The sequence below is a fragment of the Drosophila mojavensis genome, unplaced genomic scaffold, assembly GCF_018153725.1.
Source record: "Drosophila mojavensis isolate 15081-1352.22 unplaced genomic scaffold, ASM1815372v1 contig_74, whole genome shotgun sequence".
NCBI classification, from domain to species: domain Eukaryota; kingdom Metazoa; phylum Arthropoda; class Insecta; order Diptera; family Drosophilidae; genus Drosophila; species Drosophila mojavensis.
Genome location: NW_025318899.1, coordinates 7,319,124 through 7,341,680, shown reverse-complemented (window position 1 = coordinate 7,341,680; position 22,557 = coordinate 7,319,124). Strand labels below are relative to the sequence as shown.

General features: G+C 41.3%; 2 protein-coding genes and 1 long non-coding RNA gene across 3 annotated transcripts in view; 2 read left to right on the top strand and 1 right to left on the bottom strand.

Moving 5' to 3' along the window:
• Nucleotides 1-351: 351 nt before the first annotated feature.
• Nucleotides 352-22,557, bottom strand: part of LOC6581691 (division abnormally delayed protein) — a 70,459-nt gene continuing 48,253 nt past the window's right edge. Inside the window, exons 2-9 of the mRNA XM_002007377.4 lie at nucleotides 14,233-14,376; nucleotides 4,136-4,259; nucleotides 3,602-4,063; nucleotides 3,347-3,536; nucleotides 1,730-1,902; nucleotides 834-1,041; nucleotides 601-757; nucleotides 352-536 (exon numbers count right to left, since the gene is read on the bottom strand). Coding sequence (XP_002007413.1) covers nucleotides 382-536; nucleotides 601-757; nucleotides 834-1,041; nucleotides 1,730-1,902; nucleotides 3,347-3,536; nucleotides 3,602-4,063; nucleotides 4,136-4,259; nucleotides 14,233-14,376 — 1,613 coding nt within the window. The 3' untranslated portion in view covers nucleotides 352-381. The remainder of the gene's footprint in view (nucleotides 537-600; nucleotides 758-833; nucleotides 1,042-1,729; nucleotides 1,903-3,346; nucleotides 3,537-3,601; nucleotides 4,064-4,135; nucleotides 4,260-14,232; nucleotides 14,377-22,557) is intronic.
• Nucleotides 1,099-1,688, top strand: LOC26527711. Its single transcript, XM_015161988.3, has 2 exons — nucleotides 1,099-1,316; nucleotides 1,392-1,688. The coding sequence occupies exons 1-2, from the start codon at nucleotides 1,233-1,235 to the stop codon at nucleotides 1,536-1,538; spliced, it is 231 nt and encodes a 76-aa protein (XP_015017474.1). The 5' UTR covers nucleotides 1,099-1,232; the 3' UTR covers nucleotides 1,539-1,688.
• Nucleotides 2,554-3,376, top strand: LOC122757454. The gene is made up of 2 exons (XR_006357494.1): nucleotides 2,554-2,851; nucleotides 2,912-3,376. It is a non-coding gene; the product is annotated as an uncharacterized LOC122757454 (long non-coding RNA).

Here is a 22,557-nt window from a genome sequence, read left to right as displayed (position 1 = left end):
CAGCGTTGAGGTGCTAAGTGCTCAGGCGTTGGGAAAAGCTAGAAGAGGAAACACAAAGAAAAAACAAAATAGAAGGGGGTGGCAACGCCAAACAGAGTAACGTAACGCAACTCCAATCGGATTTTGAATTTGCAGAATCGAATTAGCTTAGACACTAATAAATTAATTGTAACAACTTAGGCATTACACAAATAATAATAATAAAGATAATAATCAAAATGAAAATAATAATATTAATAATAATAATAATAATTAGATTTTTAATTGCGCTGCTGCTGCTACTGCTACCGTTGCCTTCGTATTATATTTATATATATATATTTTTTTTTTATTTATATATATTTCTCATTGTTTTCTTCTTTTTGGGATTTGGGTGCTGCTTTAACTACAACTACTATAGAGTGTGACTAGTGTGAGAAGCAGGCTTGTCGCAGTGGCCGTCAGCGCGCTCGACGCGCCCTTTGAGTTGTCGCGCGACTCGCCATCGAAGGTGTTGGGCGTGCTGCCCAGTGGGTCGTCGGTGTGCGAGATGGGACCTGAAAGGGCAATAGATTTTCAGTAATTTCTAAGGGAATCATCGGGGCTGTGCAATAAACCTACCATCACCGGAGCCATCGCCCGAGCCGTGCATGCTGCTGTACTCCTCCTCGTCGTCGCTGATGTGACCGCCGACGCCAACGCCGCCGCCGCCACCACCGCCGCCGGAGCCCTCGTGACCCATGTCGCTCTGAATGTCATGATTGTTGCTCACAGGCGCCTATAAGCACGATTATAATGAATATTCATATAGGCTCTCTGATCTCTCTGCTCTATCGACTCGACTCTACACTCACCGTCACGCCGATGGTTTTGCGTATCTTCTGCAGTTTGTCCACCAGCTCGTTGAGCTTGGTCAGCTGCGATTGGTTCTCCCAGGGCACCTCGGGATTGTAGCGCTGCCTGTCCTCGCCGGGCATTATCAACAGCTGTGTGTAGTCGCCAACCCGATCTCCGGTCCAGCAGAGATGATCGTTGCTCTGTGTGTAGTCCTCGTCACAGAAGCTGAAACGAAAACTCAGTTAGCTTTGACTTCACATCTGGAGAGAAATTCCCCCACTGAGCTAGCTGCGCTCAATCCCATTTGGCACGTCAAACTTAAAGCAACATTTATCGAAACTACAAAAATTTTGAATTTCCATCAAGTCTCAATAAAATCCATTGACATCAAATATTTTAAAGCTCGGAGCCTGAAAATGTTCAAGGAACTTGTTACATATGTGCACAATGTTGCGCATAACTTTTGTCTTGTTCGTCCTTTGGCCGTTGCAGCACGTGGAGTAAGTGCAAGTCCTTTACATAAATGTTATTAAATAATTGTCTTCTCTCTCTCTATCTATCTCTGTCTTTCTTAGACCGGCTGTCGTCCCATTGTGAAGAATTGTATTTTGTCCAATATTATATTCTTTATTGCGATTTTCACGCCGCTTTACGTGTGCCTGCTTAAGGATGTCCTCAAGATGCTGCGCGACGTTAACAATAAGTTCACCATTGGCAAGTGAATCGGCCTCGGAGACGTTGCCAGCTCTTTGAAGCAGTCGTTGGGCAGATTTTACCGTATGGAAAACCAGATGCAGCGTACAGACATCCGCACACATTAAACTCCAAATATATTTATATCATTTCTCGCTTACGTGTGTGTGGCATTCAAATTGTGTGTTGCTGTTGTTGTTGTTATTGTTAGTTGACTTACTTGAAGACGATGTTGGTGAAGAAGTCCTTGGACTTCTGTATGGTTGACAGGAAGTGCAGAATGCTAGCCTCTGGCGACATTGCCCACTTGATGCTCACATGCTGCTGCAGCGGCTGCGTCTCGGCGGCGGTCAGCGAGGGCAGCAGATTGGGCGTGCCACAAGTCTTCTTCACCTGCAAAGAGAGAGGGAGAAAGAGATAGAGTGGAGAATGGGTTTAGCTTGGTTCGCATGCTCAGCTGCATTTCCTGTACCCCACGCTAATCGTCTGCCCCATGCCCCAGCAGGGCCCAGCTGCAACTCGTGCCGTTGCATGTCAATTGCAACTTGCTGCACGCTGCCGACTCGCTGAATAAATGTCATCTAATTGAGCAGTTTAAATCCGTTTCGAACTCGCAGCACTCCAGAAACTGGTTGCACGCTGCATTGGCGGCATTTGGCATTCGGTATTTGCTATTGGGGCATCCGCCCGAAGGCCGCTCATAAAATTAATTTAAAATGTTCATAAATTAAGCCGCAATTAACGTCCTTGTGCTGCAGCGCAACACGCACGCTCTTGTCACATCAAAGAGGAAATACTTTTCGTAATGCGAGCACTTCACATGTTAAATATTGTAATTATGGTTTAAATTTAATACAAGTCGAACGTGTGCGCATGTATGTGTGTATTTATGTGAGAGAATGGGTATGAATTTAATTGAAACTTGACATGGGATCATTTTGCAGCTGCAGTGCATTCAAGTTGATTTCTGAATGCCACTCAGAGTTCATAAGCGAGGCAGATATGTCTGTACATGTCCTGGATCAGATGTGAAGTAAAGGCAATGATTACTGAGGACGCATACCAGATTTTAGTGGCAACTGAAGTCCTATAAACTTTTTAAATTTCATATTCGAAGTGACTCTACATTTGATATGTCAGATTACTGGAAACTCGTTTAAGATCTAGTTATAAGAATTTATTCGACTTTTATTTTTAGTTTTTTCTGTGATGAAATATTTAAAGTTCAATGTTCTGCTACCTCTTAGGCAACTTAATCTAAATATACAAAAAATAAAAAACCTTGAGGATGGTGTCGACTGAGTCTTCTCCTAGCTGCGAACTCTACAAATAACAGCTGATCGTTCGTTTCTTTACGCTCTGTTCGTCAGCCGAACATGCTCACTCGCTCTCTCTCTCTCAGCAAGGGACTTCGGTTATTTTCTACTTCTACTGACGAACTATTCGGGTCGGACACGCCTTTACCGAACATCATTTAGGGAGAGATACGTTCGACTTTCTCTCAGTGAGACTGAGTAACCTTCTCATGCAATACCAATACATACGCAAGAGATGATTCGCTTCATAAAAGGTTTCTGTCTAATCTGGAACTAGCTTGTTGAAGAGCCGATGCAATCGGTTGCTCACTCAGTTTTCTCCCAGACATTCATATGCAGACATGATGAAGCGCTCAAAAGTAGTTTGCAGGCTATCATAATCATAATCAATACACTCTCAATTTGATAAAGATGAATATAGTTCCATTCAATAAAGAAACTCTTTCCCAATTACAAAGTCCTTCCTTATCCTCTAGCAAACATCTCACCTATACAGCACTACCCCAGTTCAACCCACTCACCTTCTTCTCCAGCTCTGGTCCATTTTCCATGGCTCTCATGATGGCCTCCGAGAGCTTGGTGTCCAGCTGCTTGATGGTGTTCATGATGCCGCTCTCGGAGCGTATGTGGCCAGCCACCAGATTGTCGAGGCCCTCGACCACACTGGCCCAGGGACCGTCCAGCAAGCCCGAGTACTGAGCCGAGCAGCCGCTGTAAAGCAAACATGCGGACCATGAGCAACAGGCGAGGATTGAGAGTTTTGCACCCACACTTACCGCATCACGTTCATGCAGTAGCTGTAGCAGACCTTTGGCCTGTTGTGCTCCGTGTGCCCGTTGCAGTTGGGGCAGTAGTGCATCTTGAGCAGATGCAGCTTGCAGGTCTCCGTCAGCTGCTTGCCGTACAGAGCATCCGTTTCGCTGAGCACCTTGGCGCTCTGGAGCAGGGCGCTCATAAAGATGTTGGACATGTGAACGCTGTGCACCAGATTGGTCTGAATTTCCTTGGGTATCTGGCCGAAGGGCTGCAAATCATCATAGTTGTGCTTCAGGCAGTTGGTGTAGTCATCGTGCAGCTCGCCATAATTGTCCTTGGTCAGATGCACCGCCTGGTGGTAGGCAACGGGGAACAGATTCTCAAAGAACTTGTGCAGTGCGCTCTCCAGGCTGCTCTGGCTATTCAAAATGCTATTGCCCTGGCCATTATTGCTGCTGTAGTTCGACGTGTACTTCAAGTGGCTGCAGAGGGAGCAGGGGATGGGGGAGAAAGTTGAGTAAATAGTTCAGGCACCACACACAAACACAACATACTTGATGATTTCCGTGTAGAGCTGCTGTATGAGCATCCGGGACAGCGGCTCCATGCGCCTGTAAACCTGCGAGAAAACATTCAATGTCTTGTTCTCCGACTGCTCGGCCAGCTCCACGACGTGACCTGCAAAGGCACAGAGGAGCGCAGAGGGGGGAGAAGTGTTCTTATTATTTGTTTGTTCGACATGGTAGTAAAATTTAATCACTCTGTTATTGGAGTGCTGCCTAGCTATAAGTCCTTTCTCTCTCTCTGTCTCTCTCTCTCTCTCCCTGCTGGGATTTGGCAATGCTGACTTAATGGGCTGCCTGGGATTTGTTACCATTTGGCTGCTGTTGGTCGTTAAGGCAAAAGTTGCTGCTATTGTTTCATGATGCTTTTAGTTAATTAAATCAAAATTATGTGCAGGTAGAGAGTGAGACAGAGAGAGAGAGAGAGAGAGAGAGCTAACAGATTTTCTATTATTTGTTTGATATTTGCCAAATCAAATCAATAAAATAGTTGCTTTTATTCTCAATGGAAATCATCTTAGCTGGGAAAACTTTGCCGCATTCATTCGCTTGACTCATTGCACTCGACTCGACTTCCATTGTCAATTCCATTCACAAAAAAAATAATCTGTCTACTTTTTAGCCAGCCTGACAAATGCTTAATTTGAACTTATTTTGTTTCATTTATCGTCAGTCTCCATGCTCAATTTTCCGATCAATCAATCGTATCGAATCGTTGAGCCAATCAACAATCAAATCGTTGTATTTTGCGATCCCCCCCTCTGAGCTACCTCGACTCGTATGCTAATCACAGCATTGCTCAAAATAATCTGTCAAAGTGTCAGCGCGAGCTGTCTGAGTGGATATTGTGAGGCATTAGATTATTGATTGGCAAGCGATACACCTGACAGAGACACACACACACACACACACACATGCAGAGAGAGACACACTTGCAACACGAGCTGGTGGCACGTTATTATCGCAGCTTACAAATCCCCACTCTATATATATATATACATTTAAGCTTCTATAGAATTTGACCTCTGCCTGTGTCTCATCTCATCTGCCGATTGTTAGCCTCGCTTCTGCCAGCTGCTCGCAGAGCGTGGCAAATTCTAAATTGCAATCTGTTGTTTTCTATGGCCAACGACTTGGTTTTTAAATAAAAGTGTCAATCTTTTTGTTAATTGGCCAAACAACAGCAACAACAACAACGACAACAAGAAACCACAAAGGCGAAAAACATTTCAGCCTGGGTAGTGTTTTATATTTTTTTATGATACCCTACATACACTGAACGTGCTTGAAGAGGGTATATGGGTTTTGTGTAACAGGCTGAAGTAGGCGTGGGTAGGATGTAGGTTATGTATACTATATATGTCTGATCAGCAGCTGTAGGTGAATAGCTCTAACCATGCTCAGCTGTTCATCCTATCCTTTGTCTGCCTGCATAAATTTGTCAGTCTCGTTTACTATTTGAGCTATATAAATATGTATTATTAATAATGTGCATATTTCAGATATATATTATTTTCTCTTTGCCATTGTCTATATATCTAGTTCCGCTTTCTCTATTCGTTGGCTCGTTTCTCTTTTTAGCTTTGATTTAGAGAATATTATTTTTTTTTGTTTATTATATTATGATTTAAAGAGCTTCTCACTCCACCCAAATTGTTGCCATCTCTGATAGCTCATAAAATATCATTAGCTGCGCCTCTCAACAACTACTCATGCCAACAGCAGCTCAGTGCAGGGCAGTTGCCACTCGAGCATGCTCAGCCTAAGCACTCACTCAGTTCATTTTTTTTTTTTTTTTTAATACTCATCGCAACACGCGAGTTGCTCTTGCTCTTCCTCTTGCTCCCGCTATTGTTGTTGCTGTGCAAAGCATTTCCGTTCTCAGCCTTGGGTTCATTTTTGGGCTTGGCTTCGGCTGACTGTCTTGCTCTGCCTTCCCTCTGTCTCGCTGTCCAACTCACTGGCTCTTTATCGGCTAATGGCCTTTGATGCGTCAGAGCTTACCCCTTTTTAATTAGCTTTCTTGCGATTTTGTTGGCTGCGCTGCAAATAAACATTGCCAACAGCTGCCATAACAACAACAGCTACAACAACAACAACATCAACAATAGCAACAGGAACAAGCTGCGTATTTGGCCAGCTAATCATTTGTCAATTGCCGCCGATAATTGCGCAGGATATGCGGCAGCGGAGTGTGAGCGAGCTAATCAATTGCCATAGAACAATAACCTTGTTATTGATCAATTAATTATGAACAGTGCCTGCAATTCGTATGCCAGCAGACAGCACAGAGGGAATGCACTTAACAGTAGGAAACGGCGCAGCCCTTCAACCATTATCCTTTCCGCTAATCCACTTCGAAATGTGGCTGAATGACGCCTTTGGAATGGGCCATCGACCCTCCACTGTCCCCGCTTCACGCTCTCTCTCTCTCTCTCTCTCTCTCTCTTTCTGTCTCTGTCTCTCTGTCTGCATTTAATAATTAACACACAGCGGCTAGCAAATGCGTTGATGGCCGCAGATATTCGCACATTAATTGCTAATTGAGCGGCGAAATTGTTCGCCAGAGTGCACATGAGGCAGATATATATCGGGGAGTATATATATATATATATATGTATGTATATAAATATATATAAGTGTGTTATATGATATGCTAACATGCTGCTATTAGTTGTGCAGATGCTAGGCATTAGTCAATTCGTAAGTTACTTGTAGCAGCTGTAGATAGCCTAAAGAAGTGGCAAAGTAAAAGTGCTCTAGTTGGGAGTGCACGACTTATAGATGCCCTGTTTGAACTGCATGCTTTGCTTTTGCAGGGAAATAGCACAGATATTGAAAAAGTACAGAACTAAAGCTAAACATACCATTTGCCCAATTTATGTTAGAGTTAGAGTTTCTCCAAAATATATATATATATATATACATATTCACCTGCCCACTTCGCTCTGTTACATTCATTTTAGCAAAAACAATATGCTCTAAAATTCACATTTAATATTTCCACAATTTATGACTTAATGATAATTGTGCATTAATGAATTAATATAAAACACTCAAGTAGAAACGAGTTTTTAAACTTTATACTGTAGACACGCTAATTACTGCACTATCTGCAGCTAAGTAATACAATGAGTTAACTTTGTAGATACAAAAATATCATTAATTGATTAACGCTTATGTATGAAATGAATAAGTTTAAGAAGCAGATGCTATGCCTCAACTATTCTATCTTATTTGCCTCTATGAGTCAAGTTTCAAGTCGTCTGCTCTTTCGCAGAGAGATGAATTAAAAATGAAGAATGAAAATGCTAATTGAAATGTAAATGTTCTTCTATTAATATTGTTATAAAATGCTTAGCAACAAGTTGGCAAGAAATTTCTGTGACTGTGACGAAGAGACTTTGACTGAGTTAACGCTGCGTATACTTAATATTATTGCAGCTGCTTTGTTGGCCTAATGCGAGCAATTAAGTTGAGGTTTTCATAGACACACACACACACACATACATACAGACATATATACAGCCCACACGCAACAGAGTCAGCCACGGGCTGGTGTGCATACACACACACACATATGTATATCTAGTATATATATGTACATGTATGTGTGTATAATGATATATCTCTGCCTGAGGGCATATTCAAAACTACAACACAGCTTACACACACACACACACACAAACACACACACACACACACTGTTTGTTGTTTCATATGCTGTGCAAAACTAATTGCAATTTGGGTCTCTTCCGCTCACACAGCTCTCTCCCTCTCTTCCCGCCTCTCTCCCCATGTCTCTGCTTTTTGGTAGCATTAATAGGGCACCTGATTATTGTGTGGGACTTGGCAAATGCTTTTGGCCAATGTAACATGAAAATTTCATTAGTCTAAGGTTTTTCACAGTCACACATCAAGCTTTGACAACTCGAATGTCTAAAGCGGACATGCTGATTGAACTAGACAGAGCTCCAGCCAAGTGTGGCCAATGTTATTTCAGGGAGAGCGAGAGAGAGAGGCAGATTGAGTGACTCAGTCAGCCGGTGGTCCATTCAAGCGCTTCTCGCATGCATAGAACAAATATCAGCGCTAGGCTTCATTGCTTCATTAGCCAGCAGAGCTGGCGCTGAAGCGGGATTAAGCACGGGTGAGCATGGTGGGCAGGCAAGCAGACAGAGCGCTCAGGCACAGACCCAGGTCCAAGTCCAGGTTCAGGTCCAACTCCCGGCTGGACCGGTTCCATACCTCGGGGCCCAGCCCCAAAAAGAACGCCAACTGTCGGCAGAGGCGACCGCGTTTCACAATTCTTTGTTGTTTCCCACGCCAGGGCAAATACACATACAGATAGACATATGCATGTGTGTGTGTGTGTGTGCAGGGATAGGCCAAAAGGTTTCCTTCTTTTTTTTTTTTTTTTTTTGTTTTTTTTAGCTTCTCTTTTTTTTTTTCTGTTGTATATTTTATATTCGCCGCCCGTTTGCCAGCGCTCACTGCGTTCCTGTGCGGATATTACAATTTTAGTATCTGCTTTTTTATTTGCATTTTATATGCATGTATTTTGCTCTATTCCTCTCCCTCTCCCTCTCCCTTTCCACCTCTCTCTCTTTCTATCTGCTTCTAGCTACTATCGCTTTATGCTAGACTCGCAGCGCAGTCTCCAGTGTCAGAGCCTGGGCACAGTGGGCCCTGGGAATTGCCGCCAGTCCAGGTGTTTGCCATCTTTATATTACTTTGCTTTCGATTGGTTGACTCTAAGGTGGAGCAGACATAATTACAGCAAGCCTTGCGATGCTCGATGCTCGATGCCGCTGCTATCTGCTATCTGCTCTATGATAATTGCTGGCATCTGCTATTCGCTATTTCATTCCGACCCGTGCGCATCGATATGCGAGACACTGTGCGCTTGGTGCACAGTGCGCTTAAGTGCTTCGCTTGTAACTAGCTATCTGTGGGGCAGGCGTGCCGATGCCGCTGCCGCTGCCGCCGCCGCTGCCACTGCCACGCCCCATTCCAGATGCGAGCAACAACAACTTGACTCAAGCCACTTCAACAGCTGTGGGCTACGTGTTGGCTGCGTTGGCCTGGCTTCGAGCCTTGCACAATGTCAAAATAATTGGATGACTTTTGCCGAGCAACGTCTCCTTGACTCTGGGCTCTGGGCGCTTGGCTCGCGACTTGGTTTTACATGGATACAGTATATATACGTAACTGTATATATAGGTTTGTATTTCTGTCATATTGAGGTGCTTCAGAGCATACGCATTAATTGTCTGCTGTAGCTGTTCCATCTGGCTGTCTTTCAAGTCCGCAGCAGACTTCTAAGCTCTATTTGAGGCGAGAGGCAGAGCTGCCCTTAGATCTTTCAGCATCCACAGGGAAAAAGACTGAGTAGCTCTGTCTCTCTGTTTGGCTGAGCTTTCGCCAGGGAACTTTCTTTACTCTTCCTCAGAGCAAGCTCTCTTGCATATAGCATGGGGTTTGTGGAATGATACCAAGTTTAAGTGATATGATATGATAATGATATGATTCATAATATGATATGATTATCCGTTACCCTTTAGCGCCTCCCAGCATTCACCTCTAGAGGCATTCGACTTTGGCTAGACTTTTAGCTTATATGGTATGCTTATCCTATACTGTTTACTGACCACCTTATAGCTCTATTTATCATTCACCTCTAGTGTATTTGGCATTCGTTTTTGGCTAGACTTTTACCTGTTCTTAGCTCTTTCACTTGTGCCGCCAATTAAAAGTGAGCGCTTGAAGCGTTCTGCATTGGTTAGCAACTAATTATAATGATTATTAACATTATTGGAGAGACTGTGAGAGGTTGAGAGATAGACACACAGAGGGACGGATAGACAGGCAGACTGTAGGCAGGGCAGACAAAATGGCGCCGCAGCTGGCTTTGGTAATTAATGAAACCTGTTGCGCATTTGTTTTATTAATTGAATATACATATAGATATACATATTTACATACGTATAGAATATAAAAAAAAAATATATATATATATATTTATTTTTGTGACTAACCACAACTGACTCCATTAATATGTTGCTTTGTTTCACTAATAAATAAATAAATAATTGAATATAAGCTGGTTTTTATTTTTAATGCCAAAAGCGATGAGAGATTCATTCAGTAAATTTAGCTGCACTCTCAAGGTCGGCACTTGTAGTGTAATTTATATACGAATTAAGCGGAGTTTTTTCTTTCCCGTTTGGGCAAACGAGTTGGACAGGCGGCACTTTTTTTATTCAATATCATGAGTCAGATTTGGTCAGGCTTAGCTGAAGTTGCTGCCACATTGTTGCAGTTGCAGTAGCAGTTGCATAGTAAGAGATAATGATAACACATTTGGAGTCAAGCTTGGGCTTTGGCTAACAGCTTCACTTTGTGGCTGAGCTAACAAAAGCAGTTAACAAACGTTGACGGCCAAAAAAACATTTTGCTGTGGCAGCCAAACAGCTCGAGTGAGTCAGAGAGTGGGCATGGTAGATGCAGGGAGCAGGGAGCAGGGAGCAGGCAAGGGGGCAGCGAGTGAGGCGAGTGCCAAGTGGAATGTGCCACGAAAGTTGCGACTTATGAAAGTGCACGCACAGCTCTAGCTGCTGCTGTTGTTGTTGTTGTTGTTGCATTGTAAAAATACGAGAATTTATAAAAAGAAAAACGATTTTTTTTTTTTTTTTTCTGTTATTTTTTAGCTACCACAAAGTGCCAAAAGTTTTTGTCTGTGGCAGTCAGGCTGGCAGCCAAGCGAGCTGATCAGTAAGTCAGCATTTGGAACTTTTATGCAGGCGCACGCAGAGAGATGGGCGGGGGGAGGGGCTGGAGTAGCAGGAGATAAGGAAAGAGGAAGGGAGGAGAAGGCGAGAGATGGCAGCGGAGCTGAAAGTGGATCAGGGGCAGATGGAGGTAGCAGAAGACAAGAGAGAGAGGGGCAGCAGATAGAGCAGGAGGCAAGATGGGGCTACGGGGAGGTAGCCAGGAGACTGCAAGAGCAGGAGGCTGGCAAGACTAAGCTGAAGATGGGAAAAGTGCGACGTGCGAAATGCAATGGAGACATATTGCGCCCGCAGACTTTGCAGAATGGGGCGTTGGCTCGCAAAAGAGTGATGGGGAGGGAGACGGGGCGTGGCATAATTCGTAAGCTGCGAAACGTGTTTACACACGCAAATGCTTGCTTAAAAATAATGCGAAACATGCATACGCACAGAGCAGAACGAGCATGAGCATGAGCAACAGCAACAGCAACAACAACAATAGCAACAGAAACAGCAACAATGTAAGCCCAAGCAACGAGACAAAACAAAACAAAATGCAAACAGCAATCCGAGAGGAAACGGAAAGACGCAACTGAAGTGATACAGGGCGAGAGGAAAAAGTAACAGGAAAAACGACAGGAAAAGCTGCAAGCTGCAATTGTTGTTGTTTTTGCTGCTGCTGTTGCTGCAGCAATTGTTGTTGCTGTTGGTGCTCAAGTCTCCAGCAATAAAATATATATTAAATGCGTAAGCACTGCAAGGCGACAATAAACCAAATAAGCACAACAAGAAAGCAAAACTTGCATGGAAATATGCATAAAACTTTATAGTTGCGGCAATTCGCCGAGTGTTGAGCGCTCAAATATTACGCATACGCACGGTCGCACCAGCTGGCACGAGGTAAATCAATTTTTATGAGCAGTGTGTGAAGACATAAAAGCACAAGGAACAGCAGCAGCAGCAGCAGCAGCAGCAGCAGGAGAAGCAGGAGAAGCAACAACAACTTTTACGGCTTGGTAAATACCCACAATCTGAAACAAGCAGAAAAGGCTCAAAGGCTCAAACTTATTGTTTGACAAGCATAAATCATATATCATTTCCGAGAATGAAGCATAATTTGCAGTCAGCTATTCAATTAATAATATAATAAAATAAAAAAATAAAATAAAAACCTACACACGTTCGCTTTTATTCGCACATTCACATTCATATTTATTTTTCATAGCACATTTAAAAAAAAGTATTAAATAAATTGTAATTTGAAATGTAATTTGATTGCAATGCTAAATGAACACGCTGATTGCATATTAATTTATTTTTGCATCGAACGTGGGAGACTCGCAGCGCTCTAATGTGACATCAGGCGAGGGCAGCCAATGCATTGCGCATTTTAAATATGTAGAAAATGAACCGAAGAGCAGCAGCAGCAGCAGAGCTTAAAGGGCATGTGGCTGGGCATGTTTTATATATGTATACATATATATATATATAAGTTTGTGTGCATATAATGCATATCATATAAGGCAGGGCATGCATTATGCCCTAATGAAAGCCACTTAAATCAAACAGACAAAAGCAACTAAGAACTTTGCAGCTGAGCGCAACCGACTGCAATATACTCATTAATTGTATTTGGTTGAAGACTAATAATTTGGCATAATTTATTAAAAATGTAGAAAAGTCAAACACGCATTCAGCTGCAAGAATTTGTTAATCCATAATCAGAAGGAGAAATATGGCTTGCGCGTAGAATACATATAATAATGAATATATATAATATAAATATGAATATATATATAATTATGAATATAGATAATAATTAATTTAATGTAATAACAAAACTATATATACAATATCTATAGTGTAGCTGATTAGATTCTTGACTAAATTTGCAGAAATTTATTAATGAACTCCTCGCCTTTGAGATAATATTGAAGGTGTTTTTGAGAAAAGGGATACTAACTGAAATTTCAGATTAAATTTGTTGCTCTTTGGAACGTCAGTCTGTTTAGCATAGATTGCTATAGTTCACTCTTCTGAAAGCTGTAAAGTGAAAGCAATATTCATATTCGAGCAGTAGCTATATATGGCGAGTTTTATACAAGTCTGCAGTATTAATAAAGTCTCAAGTCTCAGCAAGTGCTATCATATCCAGCCTTAGCTGACAGAAGCCACATAATCAGTCACATAATCATAAGCAAGCGAATATGCCCGTTTTTTGCATGAGTTTTAAGAGCCAAAAATAATTTATTTAAATGAATTGCGCTAAGCATAAAATGCAAACAATGGATAAGTTGATATGTATAAATATATATGTATGTATATATACGTATATGTATGTGCATATACATGTATATGCATATTTTTATATATTTGCAAAGCAAAAGTCGGGTGCAGCCACAGCAAACAAAACTTTTCAATTTCAAATGCGCGCCCATTTCCAAGAGCTGCAAAATATATAAATGTATATATATATATATACATATATTTCTATACATATATTGAGCTGGTGAGGAGGGCACGCCTTTAAAGCGAGATTTACAACATGTACGACAACAATTTGCAGGCATTGAAAAGTTCTCCTGCTGCTGCTGCTCCTGCTGCCGCTGCTGTTGTCCTAAAACGTGACCCAAACAAACTTTGCAAATTGTCCAAAAACCCCAAAGAGCAACAACAATGGCAACAACAAGCGACAGCCACGCAAACAACATCAATATTTAATGCCTTTTTAATTAGATGCAGACACTTTGTTGCATTCCAAACAGCGCGCAGCGGATATGGAACAGCCAAAGACTTTGTTATGGATATGCTTTTACCACATACATACACACACACACAGACATAATGATATGCATGTGTATGTTTATGTGTGGACAGGTATATAGCCGTGAGTCGCTTTGATCTGCATACAAATGCAAATTACAAATCAATTTCGCATTTCAAGTTTAATTTTTGTTAAACTCAAAAGTTATCATCATCATTTTTATTTTGGAGCTGCCCACGCTTTTGCATTTGCATATTATAAATAATTTATTGCTCACGAAAATGTGTGTGCTTGTGCATGTATGTGTGTGTGAGTGTGTCTGTGTTTTTTATCTGTTACTTGAAACTTTTCAGAGTCTGAGTAAGCGACTCGACTCCGACTGCCTCAGACTGACTGATTTGCATAAAAGCGTTTGCCATTTGCCCAGTTTTTTCGCCTTGTCGCTTTCCATTTGCCATTTGCTGCACTCATTTCGAATGCGATTCATAGATTCATATATATATATATTTGTATATGTATGTGTATTGTGGTATATATCTGTGTGCTGCACTCACTTTGAAATTGACTGGCCGTGGTCTCCAGTATGCCGCGCAGGCTGCTCGTATGATGATGCAGCAACTGCTCGAATTTGCCAGCTGCCTTGTGGCGCAGTTCCAGCTCTGTGGCGTTGCTGCAACAGCTGCCGCCGCAAGTGGCGCCTGCAATGGAAGAAGAAGAAGAAGAGAATAATAATTCGAATTGCATTAGAATCATATATGATCTAAATACTATAAATTATACACTGCAACAAAATATTCGAGCAGCTCTGCTTTAACTCTTTCGTCATCTGCGATCTGCGTCTGTTTCAATCATCTTCAAATTATCATTTCTATGTGTGTGGGCGTGTGTTTCGCTTAATTGTTTATGGCTCAAAGGCCTTTGTGTGGTTGCTGATTGGCGCCAAATTTGTCTTTATAGATATATATATAGATATATATATATGAATGTATGTATATATTATATATAAAAAGACATATATTTGTTTTTCTACATTCTTTCGTTTCGCTCAAACTATTTTTAATGCTTTTTATCGACAACGGGGCGCGTTTATAACTCTGAAATTGCTCATAATTGACAATTTAGCTGTTGGCTCTATAAAGCCCAAGACAATGCTCTTATTGTTATAAATTCAGTTTTAATTCAGCCAGTTATCAGACTCGAGGTCATGCTTGGCTAGTCAACAATAAATAAGATATAAGCTGTCGATCGTTATCAAGAATCGTCCGACTCTGACTTTGCCATTGACTAGAAGCATCAAGTTGCCTTGCCAGAGTGGAGTAGAGCTGCTCTAAGCTAAGCCTAAACTAGTTGAGAATCCCATGCTTACAACTTGTATCATATATAATATCATATGGTAAAATAAAGGAATAATATTGGAGATTCATTAGTTCGGTTTGAAGATTTAACAATAAATGAGACTCTAATTATTTTAGTTATAATTTAAAAAAATTAAAATTAAAAAAAAAAATATTATTATTATATTTTAATTTACTTATTTTTTGCGTTAGAATTGAAAAAAAAAAAAAAAAAAAAAAATATATATATATATATATATATATATATATATTGTTTTTAATATTTAATATTATATATTTTTTTGTTTTTAAGTACATATAAAATAAAAAATAAAATAAAGTAAAAATATATTTTATTTATTTATTTTGTATACTTAACATTAAAAATGTTCTTGTTAACATTTAGGTGCAGAGTTTTATATTTTTTTATTTTTTTCATAAATTTTTACTAAATATAAAGGAATACAGAAATTCCTTCTTTTTCATGTACTCTCAATCTCTCATTGCTCTATAAACCCTGAATTCACATCATTGTTGTTTAATAGTTGTTTATTGTTATTTGGCACTTGGTTTTTCACACTTTCTACATTTAATTGACATTCCAAATTTCCATTTGCCAACTCAGTCGCAGCTCATATTTAAGCACATTCCTTATTTTATGCTCACTTTAAACAAAAAATAATATAGACGCAGCTGTCAACAGGTTGTTTGAAAGCTATTTTGGATCATCCTTAGCTAATTGTCTCATTTGTAACTTGACAATAATAATTCACATAAATTTAAAGCCAATGCACACGTGTGTGCATGTCTGCATGCATGTGTGCGTGTGTGTGTGTGTGTGTGTGCATGCATGTGTTAATAGCGGCTGCCGCTGTTGTCAGCACACATGTGACAATTGAGCCAGGGGTAGATAGCAAAGTGCAGCCGACTCGCTAAGAGGCTGTCAAGGCAAGCTGGAGAGAGAGAGAGAGAGAGAGAGAGAGGGAGAGGGAGGTAGAGAGAGGGGTAAGAGTGGGTGTTGTGTGGCGTGGGCGTGATGACACGCATTTTATGACAACTGCAATGACAATGACAACAGCAACAAAAACAACAGCAGCAACAAAAACAACAGCAGCAACAGCAACAACAGCAACAACAACAGCAACAGCAACAACAATAACATCAACCTCGACAATTTAAGCAATCGACATATAAGGCATAGGCACACAGCTCTGCCTCAATTCCTCTCCCTCTACTACCCTCTCTATCACTCTTCGTATATCTGTTTCTGTGTTTAGCTTGCCTATTTTGTCTTTTATGGTTTATAATTTAAATTAATGGCTTTTACATGATGTTTATGTGTTCGGCGCTGCACCTACATTTGGCGTATTAGCATATAGTATAAGTCGAGCCAGATGTTGTTGCCAAATGAAATAAAAAATAAGCAAAATCAAGCGAAATGAGCTTGACAAAACTGTAAACAGACGCGGATCATACATCAGCAGCTAAATTTAAGCAGCTACTGTGTGCGTTGTTGTTGTTGCTGTTGTTGTTGCTGTTGTTGTTGCTGTTGTTGTTGCATGTGCCACAACTGGAGAAACATGGCCGACTGCACGTCGCCGTGACACATATTTTCCATGTCAGGCAATGCGAATTCAACAAGCAAAATGAAATGGAAAATTGAAAATGACACAAGTGTTGCAGCTAAATAGAAAACAAGGCCAAAACAAGACCGAAACAGAGACAGAGACAGAGAGAGCGTGAGGGAGATGGAGAGTGTGAGAGGCTGGTTTAAATGCTAGAGTAAACAGGCAAACAAAGGCTGACTCATAAAGCGAATCATTTGATGGCAAATGCATTACAATCCAATGCGAAAAGCCGTTTTGATGCGTTGCCTTGCTGAATTGCCGCTCATAAATCAAGCAGCGTGCGGCAAGGACTCGACCACATGGGCAACTCGCCAACTGCTGCTGCCTCGTCAGGCTGCTGCTGGAGTCAGTCAGTCTGGCCCTGGGCGACTGGCTGCAACTTAAACCTGTAAACGGCAGCAGCTTCCTCAAGAGCCAGCACCACAAATTCAATTGAATTGTCAGAGACACACACACACACACACACACACATGCACACATGCACATAGTTGCATGGCCCAGAAAAGTATGCTAGGGCCATACGTATGGTAGGCACTGTTGGGGCGTGGCATAAAAAATGCAAATCTCTTGCATGGCCAAAAACTGTGCCTGTGCCAAAAATACATGCGAGCTGCTTGGGCCTGGGCATGGCCATGACCGCAAGGCATGTGGGCGTGCCATCAACGCCCCTCACACACACACACACACACACAAACTGAAAAGCTTTTATGCATTTTTTTTCTTAGAGTTATATATGCTGCTGCTGTTGCTGCTGCTGTTGTTGCTGCTGTTGCTGTTGTTGCTGTTGCTGTTGCTGTTGCTGCTGCTGTTGCTGCTGTTGCTGCTGTTGCTGTTGCTGCTGTCTATTTTTGTCTCTTGTTTTGCAGCCTGTCACCGCAGCAGGCAAAAGCTAGCAAACGTGTGCGAATTTGTTTACTGTAATTGTCTACAGGCATGGCGGAAGAGAAACTGTTGTAGCTGCTGCTGCTGTTGCTGCTGCTGCTCTTGTTGGTGGTGCTGCAGTGGTGCAATGCCATTGTGTTGCTGCTTACAGCCTATACCGATTTTCGCTGGCATTATCAGACTTGGCTGTGAGCCAAGAAAACGCTTAGCTCGCAAAATGCACGACTCGGGCGGGTGTGTCGGGGGGAGGGCAGCGGAGGCGTGGCTTAACATACCTTGACATAATTTGGCACTGGCACAGCGCACCACTGCCCCTAGCTTCACACTCCCTCCCGCCACACACACACACACACACACAGCACATATGTTATATGCGTTTTCAATTTGCAAAATTTGCTGTAAATCTTGTTGAAATTCATGAATTTGTCAGGCGTTGGAAATTGGAGCTGCCAACGAGGCGAACCGAAGCGAGGGGCAGAACTTTTAGTTCTAATTAAAGAAAATGCTGACTAAGTGCAGAGTGCAAACTTCTGCTAGCTTCAGACTGACTTGTGTTTGTCTCCCTGCAAATATGTTTAGATAGAAATGTATGAGCTGTGCTTCAAATAAGTGTTGTAGCACAAAGTTCCAGAGATTGGGAGGGGGGCTGTACATAGTAAGTGTATCATAAATATTTTTTGTAATAATATCAGTTTTTCCACAGAAATTTATGGCTCTGATAGAAAATCAATTCGAATGAACACAGAGAGGGAGAGAGTGAGAGGGAGAGTGAGAGAGAGAGAGAGAGAGAGAGAGAGACTGCACTCAATGCGATCGCCGAGCGGGGGCCAAGAAATCAACTATTGGCTAGGGTCATAAATTCTGAATGAAATTTTTAATGAACAACAACTACTCCACATTCGGTGGAGCGGGCGAAAGGTCCACAAATAAAACAAAAACATCCGCCCCATGCTCAAGTTGACTGCGTGTCAAGGGGCGTTCAATAATTGTTATCAACAAAATAAAGAAAATTGTTGACTACTTGTCAAACACCAACAATTTGTGCAGCGGCCACAGCGATAACGTTTAAGTCAACAAAATGCGGCCAAAAAGAAATGCTCAAGCAGCCGTCGACATCGAAGTAGAAGAGGAAGAGCACACACACAGACACAGCTACAGACACACAAGTCCGATAGCACATTACGACCAAGAAGTGGGCATAGAGCACAGGTCGATGGGAGGGTGCTCGGTAGATCCCATCGATATGCTTGAACTGCCAGCGGGTTTTATGGTTCGTTGAGTTCGGTTATTATTATGACACGTTTGTGGCACATAGATCGTCATCTGCTCTGGCTGAGATCTGCCGCAACTCTAATAAAAAAGAAACCAAAACCAGTTCATTGACCCGGTTCTAGTCCAGTTAAACATAATGACTAGCATGGAAATTTGTTTTTGCAATACTTTTAATAACGTTTTTTTCTTTTTTTTCTTCTAATTTTTTTTTGTGAAAGGTTCCAATGCGCTGCCCTGGCATGTTTGAGACTCACATAGATAAGCCACGAAGATATATGATATGTGTTACAAAGATATATGAGCTGCTTTAATGTAGACAAATTGATATGACGCCGATCGTCTATCAGTCACTTATATGTAAGTTGTTTGATCAGTTTACTATAGTCCGTTTACTATTTGATAGCTGAACATGGGGAAAATGAGCCGCTTAGGGGAAAATATGTCAGCTAAACTTGAGCGGAGTTTTATATCAAATCAGTTCCTATATCTATGGCTGTCATTTGAAGTATATAGTTATATAATGAAATATGAAATTAATAAAATGAAGTTTATATAACAAAGCTAAGTCACATCGATCAACTATTTAATATTGTTATATACAGTATGACTCAAATCTAAATAGGATTAACTTTTTCAAAAGTTTGAGATGCTATATCTTTTAATTGCAAACTCCGTTTGCATTGAAATAAATTTTGTGATGTACAATAACAAAAAATTTATAAACACAAGTTTCTGTTTTATAAACATAATTTAATATAATTTTTAGTATAACATTTTTTTATATCTCGCTATAAAAGTTTTCGCTTTTTTGACTACTGAAAATATTTAAAAACAAAAAAACTAATATTAATGTATTAAATACAATTTTCGAGGTAGCTCGAGTAATTTCAAAAACTATTTTATTATTTTAGTAGTATTTATAACGTTTTTATTTATAGCCAAGTTTTTTGTGAGTAAAGTTTTTCAACCTGCACCGAATCAACTCAGGTCTAGCTCTATAAAATTGAAATTTTAAGCAATTTCAAGCAATTTAAATATAATTTGTTTATACAACTCATTCTGCCAGCTACCTAATCTAACTGGCCTGCATTCTTGCTTGGCTTAGTTCTTGTTTTTGTTATCGCAAATGTTCTTAAAAATGCTCTATCAGCTTTGGCTGCTTTGATAGCAGCAAATTTCTATTTTCGTTTCATTAAAAGACTTTCATATCTGGGCTTCACTGTTTCTCTGGGTGAGTTTCATTGTTTCGTATATTTTATATACATATATTTTACATATTGATGCGAGCTTTCAGGAAGCTGAGACGCACTCAAATTTCGTATTCGTTTACGCATTTGCATTGCATATATTTATTTGTTTTATTTCCAATTATTTGTTTTCTCTCTAGTGAACTTTTTATTTATTTACAATGTACATACATATATACATATATATAGTCGATTCTTGTTGTTGTTGTTGTGGCACATTTGCATTGCAGCTGCCACACGACGAGGCGAGAATCCCAGCAATTCAGCTGATAAATTGTTAATGCGCGCATAAGTTTTCAATTTGTGTGGCAAATACCGCGTGGCAAACACGCACACACACACACAAATATATGTACAGAGATGCAGCTTGCAACATGCAACGCGACGCTGACATCGAAGCTGGCAGATTTTGGCGCCACGTCTGCGTTTGCATGTTAAATTTATTGCGGTTGCTGCAACAGCGACAATCTCCTTGCCATTTATTTGCATTCGCCCATTTCAATGTAAGCTCCATATATGTAACTACAAGATACTGCTTCAACCTCTCTCTCCCTCTCTGTCTCTCTCTCTGTCTCTCTCGCCGTGTGCCACGCATGCACTTTGTGCTAATTTTGCAATGAAAATGTCAACTGCGATTATGCGACTGCCAGGGCGAGAGTTCAGCCCCAAAGCTGCCGACACGCTGCCAAGTTGCATGCCTCTTTTTGGACAGCAGCGTGCCACACTTTCGCACAGAGTGGCTGGCCTAGGCGCCAGGCAGACGCCACACCAAGCTCACCAAAAAAAGAAGTCAGCAATTCGTAAAAATTGTCTGCCTCGAAAAGCATATTAAAAATTTAATTGAAAATATTTTGCAATATGTGGGCTGGCTTCTGTTTAGACTGTGTGTGTGTGTGTATGTGGCTGTGTTTGCGGCCTGGTCTATATTAATTATTAAGATTTATGATGCTGCACAAGCAAAGCCTATCTATATGCAAATATGCCCCTGTTGGACATATCTAGGCGAGAGATCTGCGAAAGAAATTTGGCGAGAAAGCAAATGCAAATGCAAATTTGCGAATTGCAAATGTAAATGCAAATGCCAGACAGAACACTGAGCCACAGCTACAACTGCAACTAGTTTATGATGTCCGGCTGCAAAGCATTCCATGAATTTGTGCCAAAAAGAATGCGCACTCTAAAGATCTGCAACAGCCGACAGCGGTCAGCCGGCCAATTGATTCCAGTGCAAAGGCTCCTCCTGCTGAGTCGCTCTCAAGTGGCAGTCGAGCATGCATGAGAATGCCAAGCGCAAAGAACATAAAACTGCAAATCTATAAATAAAAGTACATCGCTGTGATTCAAGTGAGTCACAGCTGCCCTGCTGCCCAGCTGATGTGAAAGACAAACCAGCAACAGCAGCAGCAGCAGCAGCAGCAGCAATAATAATAATATTAAAAGCAACAGCAACAACAAAAAATTGCATAAAGCTGGCAAAAACAAAGGCTGTGGCAAATGTTAAACAAATGTTCAACAAATCAAAAATAAACAATATGCGCAATAAGTCAACAACAACAGCAGCAGCAACAGCAGCAGCAGCAATGGTAAATCTTGCAGCTTTCTTTTTTTTGCTCCTGCTGTAATATAAGAATAACTCAAGTCGAGCACAAGCAGCAACAACAAACAATTGCGGAAATTGCTGACAACGTACAAAACAGCAGCAGCAGCAGCAACAGCAGCATTTTAATAATTAAAAACTGTAGCAACAACAACAGCAGCTGCAATAACTATATGATGTTGCTGTTGCTGTTGCTGCTGCTGCTGCGGCTGTTGATGAGCAAGAGCAGAGTGAAGTAGCGTAGCCGAGCAATAATAACAACAAACAATTGCAAATTATACAACTGGGCGCACAGCAAACGATATACCGTTTGGCCAGCGATTGGCAACATTGCAGATGGGCAAACGGTTATACAAACAGCAAGCAGGCAAACAAAAGAGCCAAACAAATAAACCAATAGCCAGTTGAATGCTCTGCTGCCTCTTCAGCTCCCGCTCCTGGGCTGCCTACTGTTGGCAGACGAATTCTGTGCGCCCAGTAGGCGAATAGAGGCTGGACAGCTGTTGTCCCGTGACGATAGCAACAGCAGCAGCTGCTGTTGCGCTCGCTCTCTCTCTCTCTCTCTCTCTCTCTTTCTCTCTCTCTCTCTCTTTCTGTCTGCTGCGGCTGCAAATTGCTGCGGGTAATCATAGTGCATGTTGCATGCAAATTAACGCATCAACGAGCGATGCCAAGCGACGCAACGACGGCCAACCAACTGGCAAAACCAGCAGCAACACAGATCCCGCATAAATCGACGCCGCAGAGCAAAAGCATTTTTATGAGATTATGCCAATGGCAAAATATGCAGCAAAACAACATCAAAAATATAACGACAGCAGAAGCAGCAGCAGCAACAATAATAAGGGGAGCATACCAGAGGGACAATGGGGTTCAGGTTTATCCCAGCGAATGCGCAATATAATTACCTCGCATTCAC

Coding starts and splice junctions, on each gene's coding strand:
- LOC26527711 (XM_015161988.3), top strand. CDS start 1,233: ATGTTCAAGGAACTTGTTACATATGTGCACAATGTTGCGCATAACTTT. Junction 1,317..1,391: donor TGGCCGTTGCAGCACGTGGA/GTAAGTGCAAGT, acceptor TGTCTTTCTTAG/ACCGGCTGTCGTCCCATTGT.